Source organism: Ixodes scapularis, unplaced genomic scaffold (assembly GCF_016920785.2).
Source record: "Ixodes scapularis isolate PalLabHiFi unplaced genomic scaffold, ASM1692078v2 PGA_scaffold3__209_contigs__length_174095766, whole genome shotgun sequence".
Classification (NCBI taxonomy): domain Eukaryota; kingdom Metazoa; phylum Arthropoda; class Arachnida; order Ixodida; family Ixodidae; genus Ixodes; species Ixodes scapularis.
Genome location: NW_024609868.1, coordinates 92,785,172 through 92,797,908, shown reverse-complemented (window position 1 = coordinate 92,797,908; position 12,737 = coordinate 92,785,172). Strand labels below are relative to the sequence as shown.

The 12,737-nt window shown below is 44.9% G+C and overlaps 1 protein-coding gene across 3 annotated transcripts in view; it reads right to left on the bottom strand.

Annotated features, from left to right (window-relative positions):
* The window catches only part of LOC8051277 (helicase MOV-10), an 83,367-nt gene that overhangs the window by 27,079 nt on the left and 43,551 nt on the right, over positions 1-12,737 (bottom strand). For all 3 annotated transcript variants that reach the window (XM_029975608.4, XM_029975609.4, XM_029975610.4), the window contains one exon: positions 9,471-9,618. In XM_029975608.4, coding sequence (XP_029831468.2) covers positions 9,471-9,618 — 148 coding nt within the window. The remainder of the gene's footprint in view (positions 1-9,470; positions 9,619-12,737) is intronic.

Genomic DNA, 12,737 nt, shown 5'->3' with positions numbered 1-12,737 from the left:
CTCTGGTTTGGTAGCAATGACATCCATTTCGCTAATTTCTGTCATCACGCTCAGTGCCTAGCGAGCCTTGTATGACCCAAAGTACACAGCGATGATGATCATTACTACAGCTCAATTAAAAATTACTACCTTTAAACTTGAGAAGTTTCAATGAACCAGTATTTTTCTAATATCCATTCTCATTTCGTCAATTTCAGTGGTTAGCACAGACTCCAGCCATAATACACCTCAGTATGTTGTAAGAGTTTCTGCATTCTACATACTCTTTTTACAACAGACCAAGATCTTCCTCACTATCAAGGTCTGTAAGGTGAGTTCATACTGTATGTGCATTATTATCACAATATATGTGCAAACAAGAGAAAGTTTCAATACTCTCGTCATCGAATTGAATGAGAAATATAACTCCTGTGCCAAACTTCTGCAGTTAAAGAGGCACTAACACCCCAAAGATGGCTTTTTTTTTCTTTTTTTTTTTTGTCTAAAACAATGCAAGTTGTAGTCAGACACAAAAAAAAATACCACAAAGCGAAAAAAAAATTTTCCCATGCGCCTTTTTAATTTTGGCATTTTTCTCTCCCTCTTTTTACATCCTAGCTTCTTTTTATTTTACTTACGTAATCAATTATGCAATTTAGAAGCTTTGTAAGTGACATTTCTGTGACATTTCTACGACATTTAATAATGGCATTCGTAAAACATGTTTTTTACGCAATCGCAAACGCACTACAGCCCTTCTTTATGAAATACCAAAAATTGGCGTCTTTTTTCATTTCATTTCATTTATTCACCTTAAAAGCATATACAGTAAAACCTCGTTAATTCAACCCCCGCTAATTCGGAAATTCAGATAATTTGAACTGCCGATCCAGTCCCGTCAAACGCATGTATTAGTCAATGGCAGCAAACGCTCATTAATTCGGAAGGAACGGTGCACAGTACGGTTAATTCGGACAAATTCGGCAGGTGGCACTAGCTACCGTCCGTTCCAAAGGGTATAATCGCTATCCATCCGAGGTGCACACATGATTTTTCTGGTTATCCCATGGCTCTTCACTCTTCCGGTTCTCCGTGTTTCGCACCAGTTTTGCTCTGTATTGCCGTGCTTCAGCGCGTTACTCTCCTGGCATGGAAGCGGCAGAAGCATAGCTGCAACGGAAAAAGGGTAGCACAAGTCACCGACGACCGGAATGGCAAAATCCCGACACGTGGGGCTATTGTTCCCGAGCGTGCCGATAGCGAGAGTGACAGTCACGTTTTATGCCTCAACGTGGGGATCCTAAAGCCCGCCATTTTAACAGCTATCTTATCCTTCAATTTTTCGCCGGCCACCCCCGCGTTGAAAAATGCAACGTGACTCGCACTTTCGCTATCGGCGCGCTCGGGAACAATAGCGCCGGGTGTCGCGATTTCGCCACTCCGATTATTGGACAGTTGTGCTACTCGTTTTCCGTTGCCGCTGTACTAGGCTAAGAATTTAGCGACGAAAGTAAAAACACTGAGGGCCTTGAAGGACGGTGCCTCTCGACAAGTGACGGAAAGTTACGACGTCAAGAGAAGCAGTTTGACCACGTACGTGAAAATTGAGGCCGATATCGAGAGCGAGAAGTTCAACGCGAAAAGAAAGCGGCCTTGGAAGGTGGTGCACCCGAAACTAGAAGAGGCCTTGCTGTGCTATCTTGTCAGTCCACGGGATGCGTAGCTCCGACAGTGCGAGTGCGGTGGAGCACTCAACCGCGCTAAGGAAAGTTGCCGTCTCCGCCCAAGTATCGTCCAGAAAGCAGGCGGTAATAACAGATTTCTTCTCAAAATAAAGGTATGTCACAGGGAAACGTTTTCGCGCTGTTTTCTTTGTCCTTTCAATGTTTCGACTTTCGGATAATTCGGACATTTTTGCCGGTCCCATGAGATCCGAATTAACGAGGTTTTACTGTATTGATGCATTACATGAGGGGGGATTAGAAGAATGGGGGAGAACTCGTGACTAATACATATATGAAAAACTTTGAAAAAAAAAAAAAAACGTATTCACCAATGCAACAACAAAAACACCAAAGTGTACAAAAGAGGAAAACGTGCAATGAATTGCACACACATTGTGGAACTCGAACAGTACAAACACTGAAGTTAACAATAATACAAAAACCGTCATAGATTAGCAGTAAACAAAACAACTCTTCACAACTCTGTTCAAACAATATCGGATCAGATAAAACCACAACATCACTGCGGTGATGTCGCCTCCCAACTTTTTATCCTGCGTCAGAAAACATGGCGGCGCTCTGCACATACACTGAGAATGATTGGCGAGTCGGGGAATCAGATGAAGTTCTCTTTTTTAGGTGCTCAACAACCTCTCAGACTTCGAAAAGGAAATCGTCAAACGATCAAAACAACGGGGTTTGATGCCTGTGTGCCACAGTTTCGGTTGTGACACTGCCGGGACAGCCTTTCACACAGAACCGGCCCGACGTGGCCCCCCACGCCACTCCACTGTGCGTTCTCTTCGACCTCACACCGCTTCAAGGAATTTGAGATTGCCCTGAAAGGGCCCTAAAAAAACGTAAAACTCGAAAGTGAAGTGTCGTCTGCTCACAGCGATAGGCGGCACGCACAGAAGATAGCAGTTTACCGCGGAACGTGGGAAAAAACGACACTTTGGGTCTAGACGGTTCGGAGGCATGACAGAAACTCGGGGTGCAGGACGACTCAATCTTTGACGTCACTGCACTAGTGCGGATCGCGCGGGAACTTCAAATTCTGCTTTTGGAAATTGTTTTTTTTTACTTCACAAATACGGAGTTTCCAAGTTTTGAATTTCGAGGGTAATGTCCAGGCAAAGATTTTCAATCGTTCCGGATAATAATAAAAAAAATGATTTTGACCTGTCGGTGCCCCTTTAAGTACTCTAAAACTATGACAAAACAACAATGTAAATTAACCACTGTACAATCTGCCCACACAAAAAGTCACTATAAATTTAAGGATGTCAAACATGCCAAAACATTCTCAACCATAAAATACAACTACCCTCATATCACAAAAGAAAAAAAAAGGGCCGAAATTGCTGTTGCTGCCACGCTGATTCTTGAAAAAATGCGTGAGCATTTTGCGCAGCGGTTATATATAATAAAGCGTGGTGAATGCAGCCTCTCAGCACTTTTCGGCGGGGTGAACATTCCCGAAAGCCCTCTTCTCCTTAGTGCAAGCAGATCAGGTCACTTAGCGTGAGCATGAAGGGCAGCGGCCGCACAGGATTGGCTGGTTATTCGCAACTCCAGCGAACTATAGGGGACGCGCTGGTCAGGCAAAATAGTGGACGAAAGGAGGTTGTCTTAGTCGTTCAGCACGCGGACCAACATAAATTTCTTACACTGCAGCATAAAATTGGTGTTACTAATGAAAGCAAAGCGATTTTTCGACGATAGAAACCTTCTAGTTAGTGACTAGGAATGACAAGGCGGAAGCATAAAAATAATTACTTGGAAACAATGTTTGTTTCTATGCTGGCTATGAGGACCAACCAGCGATAGCAGACGACAGAGTCAAAACGACCTTCTCTCTTGAGCTTCTCGGCGTTGCCGCTACGTGGCGTCGATTTCACTGGAGTCGCCAATAGTGACAGCGTGGTATAACACCTAGCAACCAAGGTGCAGTGGGGGAGAGCAGGGATAGGGTGTACTTGGGCTTGGGCCGTCGGCAGGGTACTGCAAGGCGCCACGAGGCAGCGGGTATGGGTAACTTAAGGTGGGTTATATTTAGGGATGCCGCTAACTTTTTTCGAATCGAAGTTTCGATGATCGAATCAAGCGGTTCGAAAGATTTCGATTTTTCGAATTGTCTATATCGTAAAATTCGACGGAGGTCGAATTTTCGAACTTGTTAAGCTAAGAAGTTCGACGCTTTTCGAACCGTCGAACTTATTACGCTAAAAAATTCGATCTTTTTCGAACTTTCGAACTTATTGCGCTGCAAGGTTCGATGCTTGTCGAACTTTCGAACTTGACTGACCAAAAAATTCGATAAATTTCGAACTTTCGAACTTATTTATCAAGAAAATTCGAAAAGTTTCGAACTTTCGAATTCTGAAAAGTCAGAAGTTCGACGAACTTCGAACTTATAGGGTAAAAGTTCGACGTTCGTCGAACTTCGAAAGACCGGCGGACGGTTTCATTTGATTTCAAGTAGTGGGGTACATTCGTAATTTTTTTTCTGGAACTTTTACACGCGGTGCTGCGTTCCTTACGAAAGACAATGTCATTTATTTCAATGTTCTGGCATGCTTAGGTTTAAAGAAATAAATCCCCGAAGGGGCGAGGACGGACGACGGGTTTTTGACGATTATCGTTTGTGCCAGATTTGAAGCACGCTGCAGCCGGAGCTATTTATGGTAGATATGTTATACTTTTTTTAAGAATGATCTATGTATAGCGTAGGTAAGTGCCGTCTTAAGATGTGATTATTGTTATTCAACGTGAGTTTCGAAGAAATGTCCAAACATGTATCTGCATGCAATTATGACCTAAACTGGATATTTATTTGCGTCTAAGTTGTTTGAGGTATCGCATTTAAATTAACACCACAGACAGTACATATCATTGCCATCTGCAGAATACAAAATAATATATTTATTGTTTTTTCACATTAAGGAATAAATTAACTCATGGCAGAAGATTTCTAGTAGTGTTCAAGTTCAGCACGTCATTAAAAGAAAACTTTTTTTTTTTTTTTTTCGCTTCACGTTCTTGGGACGTGTTTCTTTTAGCCTGTACACATTTTGGTAAAAGAAACTTGTTTCGAAGTTCTGAACCTCTGAATATGCAAGAATAGAACACTTCCGACGAATTCTTGATAGTTTTTTTTTTCTCCTGCTTTTTATTCCCGCATTTATTCTTTTTTTTTCTTTTGTTACTATCGGCACAGGTGTTTAGGTCGAAAAGACAGCTTTGAACTTCCGAACCACTAAGCATGTGACGAGCAGTGCCTTCTGACAACGAGTTTCTAACAATGACCATCTACGCAACCTTTTATGCAGTGAAGAGCGACAGTAGCTATACATATGCATAAATAATTTCAGATTAAAATAAGCTCGACCACGCCCTCTTTCCCCGTATTGTTTTCTTTAACAGTCCGAAATACCTGCAACAGGGAGAAGAAGGCTGAAGCCCCCCCCCCCCCCCCCCCCCCCCCGCTACCCTCTTTCCCCCCGTTTTTCCTCTTCCGACGCCACTTGTATGGTAGAACGCTCCTCGACCTCGAGTTGTGTCGGCTTTTGTGCTTTTTGCGAGGCGATTCCTCCGTCCCAGAAAATAAACCTCCAGTACAATTATAAACTTCACCGGATCGGATTACTACCAGCGTGCAAGGGGTGGCGAGCTAGTTTGCCAGGTCTCTTCAAGGTTTCTCTGAGCCTCAACCTCCTGCTCGCCCCTGGCCGTTTCGAACTGGATGAGTCTCGTGAAACAGTGTGTTCGTGTGATCACTACTGCGTGATAAAGACCCCTCCTCCCCCCCCCCCCCCCCCCCCGGGGGCTGGCGGTCACAATTCTGCACTGGCAAATAATCTAGCACGTCCGGGACACTCGTCGTCTCATTTAATTGCCTTACCAACTTCGCAGAATCTAGATATCACACGCTAACTTTTCTAAACTTGATTTTGTGAAAACAAGTGAGTCGTGAAAACGTTATTTGAAACTGAAACTGTAGAAAAACTTGAAAATCGGACTTCAAACTTTGAAAACTTGGATTAAAAAAAATTCAAAATCTTCAAAGTTTTTTTTTTTTTTTTTTGAATTTACTAGCGTTAAAAGAGAATCGAAACTTTCGAACTTTTCGAACTTTATGCCAAAAGAAATTCGAAATCTTCGAATTGTTCGAACTTCACGTCTATAAAAATTCGAAGCGTTCGAAGTTTTCGAATTTTTTTTACAAAGAATTTCGAAATCTTCGAATTTATCGAACCTGAAGTAAAAAAATATTCGAAATATTCGAATTCGAAATTTTATAAACCGTGAAAGCTTTGAAATTTTCGAATTCGAAACTCCGCTGTGGACAAAAGTTGCGAATTTTTCGAAATCGAACCTCGGTCGGTACGAAAATATCGAAATTTTTCGAAATCGAACCTCAGTTCGCTTCGCAAATATCGAAACCTTTCGAAATCGAACCTAGGGTGGTTCGCGACATCCCTAGTTATATTCTGTAATGAGCCATCCACAGATTGTCGCAGCAAAGAGGCGAGATTGGGGGGGCCGGGGTGGGTTTACACAAGCCCCAGTGATACATCCGCCATCCCCCACCGTGTGGCACCAAAATTGGCAGAGGGGGACGTCGCCAGCGATCTTCGGTTGCCAGGTATTACGTCACACCATCGCTTCCTAAGCCAGTGGGGCTGTGGCGCCAACTCGTGGCGACAATGCAAACTTTATATATGTGTGCTCCAACCAAGTCCAAGGTCAGTGCATGGCGCTAACACTAATGCATTAAAAATTTCCATAGTTATTGAGTCACAAATCCTGGCAAAAACAAAATTAAAGGAGAACTCTGCTCAACTTTTGTGATGGAGAAAACAATGCCATTCACTTAAGTATCATCCAGGGAGACCATACATGAAATGAACGTAACTCCGCTTAAATGAATTAAGGGTAATTGTGCAGACTAGTCGATGGATGGTCATACTTATAAAACCCCAAGACAAGCGGATAAAACAAAAAAGGGAAGAGGGCAACACAATGACGTGTTTTGAAACGTCGCTGTGTTGTCCTTTTTTTTTCCCTTTTCTCTATGTTTCATAAGTCTGCTTTAAAAAAAATGAAAGCCGTTTACAACTCCCTGTAATGCCGAATTAGAGCGCAGCTCTTGAGGAGGAGGGAAGGGTACGAGGGGTCATGTGTTCTCGGGGGGAGGGGGGTCACGTGATTTGAAGGTGTCACATGATCTCGGGGGGTCACGTGACCCCCCAGAGAAATTTTTCTGCTAGATTTAGCGGGGAAACTTTCCCGCTAGATTTAGTGGGGAAATTTTTGCGCTAGATTTAGCGCGGAAATTTTTCCGCTAGATTTAGCGGGGAAATCTTTGCGCTAGATTTAGCGGGGAAATTTTTTCCGCTAGATTTAGCGGGGAAATTTTTGCGCTAAATCTAGCAGGGAAATTCTTCCGCTAGATTTAGCAGGGAAACTTTTCCGGTAGATTTGACAGGGAAATTTTTGCGCTAGATTTAATGGGGAGATTTTTCCACTAGACTTAGCGGGGAAATTTTTCCGCTAGATTTAGTGGAGAAATTTTTTTGCTAGATTTAGCGAAGAAATTTTTCCGCTAAATTTAGCTGGGAAATTTTTCCGCTAGATTTAGCGGGGAAATTTACCCATAATGCACCGCGCAATTACGTCGACAGCGACGGCGACGCCACTCAAGCCGGAAACGGGCACCTAAGAGCTACGCTCTAAAATGTTGATTCAAACAGCCAATGAAGTTTGGCATGCCGCAAATCGCCGGGATCTGCTAGTTGAGCTAGGGCCGTGCAGCACAGCTGACACTGCGATGCCTACGTCCACTGCAATGTCACCTTTTCGAGTTTCTTTACTTTCTTTAGACAAAGCCTACGGGTGATGCCATGGTGATGGGTCTTCTACGTTGCCGACCAGAGGTCAGTGGGGGGGACCGACTGGACACGAGTGCTGCCTCAGCATCCAGCTGGGAATCGTGCTCAATCGGTGAGGACACGAGTTCCTGCCAAACACCGACGCGGCACTTGTGCGCAGCTCTTTCGGGCATTAAGGCCTGTTCGCACGTGCGACACAGCGTTAACTCGGCGCTGTGGGGCACAGAACCAGCGATGTAGCAGCCCTTTGCTGCGTGCAACCCCATCTTTTTTAACGCAAAACATGCTTTGTGCACCGTTTTTTGTGAGAATATTGTCGCGAACGAGCGCTGTAACAGGCATCGTGACTGAGTGACACGCTGAGAACGTTACAGAAGTTAAGATTATACATAAAGACCATGTGTAAAGTTCGAGACCCCGGCAGGGCTCGGACCCGTTTTGGTGGAAGTCGGATGCGACGGCCACTGAGTTAGTGGCGCAGCCGGTCTGGATGGGTCAATGTTTTTATTTAAATGCAAAAGTGTCGGCAACAGTGGCAAGTTTTGGACGAAAATAATAAAATAAATAATTTTAAATAAATTAAAAAGAAAACAAAAATGAATATACGAAAAAAAGATAAAACAAATAATAAAATAAAATAAACAAAATAAAATAAATAAAAATAAGAAATAAAATAAAATAAAAATAGGGTGAGCAAAAAGAAATGGAGAAAAATAGTAAATGAAAAATAGATAATAAAAAATTTAAGAATCGTGCACAAAAGACACACAGAGCGTGGTTTGTGTGCAACACATTCTGTGCTCTTTGGTCTTTGTCAGCTAGAATTTTTTTTTTCCGTACAAAGACAGCGCAATGTCAACTGAGCACTGACGGTAGTGCTGATGCAGCACTCACTTTGTATTATCTCAGCACTGAGATGTACGTGTGAACTGACCTTTACGGGAAGTGGTTAGGAGCCAGCCACATAACACGTTCTGCATTAAACGATCGTCTTTTTCCAGCCAGATTTGCAAAGTTTCCCCGTTACAGATGAATTAAAGAGCAGCATGAGAACACTACAACTATTTTTGCTAAACTGCTTCACTTGAGGCAAATGTCCCTTTGAAGACTGGAGGTACTCCAACTAAGTTTGGATAAACAAAAATCCCGACATTTTGGGGCCGACTCGGCCCCCAAAACGTTGGGGTTTTGTTAAACCGATAGAGTAACCCATGACCCGTGATCACTGGTAACTGCACTGGTCCATGTGATACCGTCAAGTGGGTCTTCCCGATGCTCCCCACATGACGCATCCCAGCCCAGATGCATAGCGGCTAGGCAGTATCCCCACAGACCGAATTGATGTTATCGTGCATTCTTTGTACGTGCCAGGATTACAGTTTCTTTCTGTGTCGAGGAAAGTGCCACTGCTGTAGGCGATTGTGTGGCCGGTCTTCTTAAATAGGTTACAATCGTTACCGTCTGTTACCCTCCTCTGGGATGATCCGTCACCATCATCTGGGCTGTGATGCGTCATGCGTCGCATTGCATGCTTACGGTCAGGAAAGCCTAACTTAAACAGTCCCACATGGACAAATGCAGTCATGCATTGCTAAGGGGCTGAGCTTGTCCAAAAAACGTTGGGATTTTTGTTCATTCATACTTGGTTAGAATATCACCAGTCTTCGAAGTCTATTTTTTTTTTTTTTTGTTCCTTGCTTTATGCAACGTCTTTGGGCACTTTTAGGCAATTAAATTAAATTAAGTTCAAGTCTGTCGAAATGTTTACTACAACAACAAATATCTTAGGCACAAATATGAAGTGGCCTCCCAAGTGATACGAGTTTGGCATTTCTATATAATAGGAGGTCGTGTAGAAAGAGAAGATGGGCACCTGTTTCAACGCCTCCACCAGAGTGACAGTCTTCCCAGTTCCCGGTGGCCCAAAGAGGAGGTATGGGTAGGGCCGGTGCACTCCCAACAGAATGTTCTTCACCGCAGTGAACTGTTCCGAATTGCCCTGCACATTCTTGTTGAAGCACCTTGGAGCAACAACAAAATAAATCAGTAACACCCACCCAGCAAACTCGCACACAACACTGCTGAAAAGAGCCATGACCAATGACCGGTTCAATTAAGTTTTTTTTTTTTTTTTTTTAATGCCATAGAGTCACTTGGAGAGCAAAGTGCATGCTGGACACCTGGCCTCCAGCATGCACTTCGGGCCTTCCACCGTGCTTTGGTGCTCGAGGTCCACGAGATGTTGAAGCATTGTTAAGGGCAGGGAGCTCACGCTAAAGGTGGGTCAAGTGAAGCTCCTCCTTGTTGTTCTTGGCTTGTCAGTGACTATACAGTGAAACCCGTTTAGAATGAACCCACGTAAAGCAAATTGATATCGAACTCACGGAAAATTTAAATAAAAATGCATGTAAAAAATATGTTTTATAATGAACAACATATTGGCTATATTGAACTTTTTCCCTCCGGAAAGGCTTCCAAAAATGCGCAAACTATCGTCTTCTAGCCTGTCCCTTCTCCCAAAAAAGGAGTATGAAAGAAAGAAAATTTCAAAAGCTCTAGTTGCAAACAAAATTGAGAGAAGAGTGTTGTAACCTGGTTCAGGTGGCAAATATATTTATTTCGAGGAGCCGAAACTAAGCAGGTCCGGCCGCCAGGACATACGGTGCCGAACGCCCGAGCTGCCAGCCATGCGAGCCCGTGCACCTGGCTTGATGGTCCCTTCGATGATGATAGCAGACAGCCTGCTATCATCATCGAAGGGACCATCAAGCCAGGTGCACGGGCTCGCATGGCTGGCAGCTCGGGCGTTCGGCACCGTATGTCCTGGCGGCCGGACCTGCTTAGTTTCGGCTCCTCGAAATAAATATATTTGCCACCTGAACCAGGTTACAACATTGGCGACGAAAACCAAGAACCCCTGATGACTAGCAGCAGCTCCAACGACCGAGACGTGGGAGACAGCAGCACCCACCGCTTCCATGGCCCTGGGACGTTCGACTCCGACAAGGAAGAGTGGAAGCTCTATCAGATAAGATTTCAAGCTTGCTTGGACGTCGCGAAGATAACCGCCGACGTCGACAAGAAAAATTTATTGATAGCTTCTCTTGGATCGACGACGTTTCAGCTGCTGTACACCCTGGTTCAGCCTCAGAATTTCTCCGAGCTGACGTATCAAGACCTCGTTACACGGCTTCAGGATCACTTCGCTCCGAGGAAATTCAAGGAGTTCGAGCGAGCCAAGCTATTTTCGGCGCGTCAAGAGGAATCGGAAAACGTAAAGGAATTCCTCGCAAGATTACGGTCCATTATTGCAACTTGCGAATATGAGACGGAGACAAACGCCAGGAACTGTTCACTCTTGACGGCATTCATTGTTGGCCTTCACGATTCCCGCATCCGGGCACGTTTGGTAATGGAGAAGGACTTAACGCTAGACACTGCACTGCGGCTGGCCGAGTCTTATCTCAGGGCTGAAACGGAGTCCCTCCAATTGAATCGTCCTGACCAAAATGCGCTGCACGTCGACAAAGTAAAGCATCCTGCTTCTACCCCAGCCAAGTGTTTCCGGTGTGGCAACAGCAACCACGTAGAGTCTACTTGTCGATATCGGAATGAATCCTGCAACAGCTGCGGCAAGAAAGGTCATATTGCAAAGATGTGCCACTCCAGCGACCGCAACAAACAACGAGGAAACCGGAAACGGGACGTCAAAACCGTCACGAACGTTTTCGCTACTCGCGATAGAGACGGCGAATTTGTCACCTGTCTCGTCCAAGGAATCCCCGTTGATCTGCAAGTGGACACCGGTTCCAAGCTGACACTACTGAACATTGACACCTGGGAGAAGCTCGGATGCCCGCCACTCAAGAAAAGTGAGTGCAACCTGTGTTGTTTCAATAACCAGGCAATTCCTCTCAAGGGACAGTGCGTTCTCAACGTCACACTAGGCCAACAGACCTCTGCGTTGGAAGCCGTGGTGACAGAGAAGAGACACACCGACTTGCTTGGAAGAACGTGGATTGATGCGCTCAAGATCGACCTGAACCGATTGTTTGTTAGATCCATTGAACTGACTACACGCGCTAAGCTGGAATCAATGCTCACGCGATTCTCGCGCGTGTTCACCGACAGTCTTGGCTGCTGCACGAAGCTGAAGGTTCAGCTACAGTTCAAGCCTGAGGCAACACCACGCTTCTTCAAGCCGAGACCTATTCCGTTTGCGACACGTGCGGCGGTAGAAAAGGATCTGCAGAAACAGATCAACAACAAGGTTATTTCCCCAGTTGAAGTATCCAGATGGGCAACGCCAATCGTGGTAGTCCCCAAAGCTGACGGTTCAGTCCGCGTTTGCGGAGACTTCAGCGTCACCGTAAATCCTCAACTGGACATCGCTCAGTATCCTCTACCACGACCTGAAGAACTGTTTGCCAAGCTCAACGGAGGCAATCGATTCACGAAGTTGGATCTCTCCGAAGCGTACCTTCAGATGGAACTAGACGACGAAGCCAAGCAAGCCCTTGTAATCAACACCCATAAAGGACTTTTTCAATTTCATCGAATGCCTTTTGGAATTGCATCGGCACCAGCCGTGTTCCAACGAACAATGGACCAGGTCACTGCAGGTCTTGATGGCGTGGCTTGTTATCTAGACGACATCATTGTAACCGGGAAGGACACTTCCGATCATCTTCGGAATCTGGAACGAGTCCTCAAGCGCCTCGAAGAATACGGGTTCACTCTGAAGAAAAGCAAGTGCAGCTTTCTTCAAGAGCAAGTAGAATATCTTGGACAAGTGGTTCACGGTGAAGGGTTAAGTCCGTCCCCTACGAAGATTTCTGCTATCCTCAACATGCCTGAGCCCAAAAATGTCAGCCAGCTGAGATCTCTTCTGGGGATGATCCAACACTACAGTAAGTTCCTGCCAAGCCTGGCCGAAATATCCGCACCACTAAACGCCCTTCTGCGAAAGGACACTGCCTGGAACTGGACCTCCGATTGTGTGGACGCTTTTGACAGGATCAAACAGCATCTATCAGCAACCGAAGCTCTTGCCCACTTCGACCCTGACAAGACGATCTACCTTGCGGCAGATGCTTCATCAGAGGGAGTTGGAGCAGTGATATACCATAAAATCAATGGA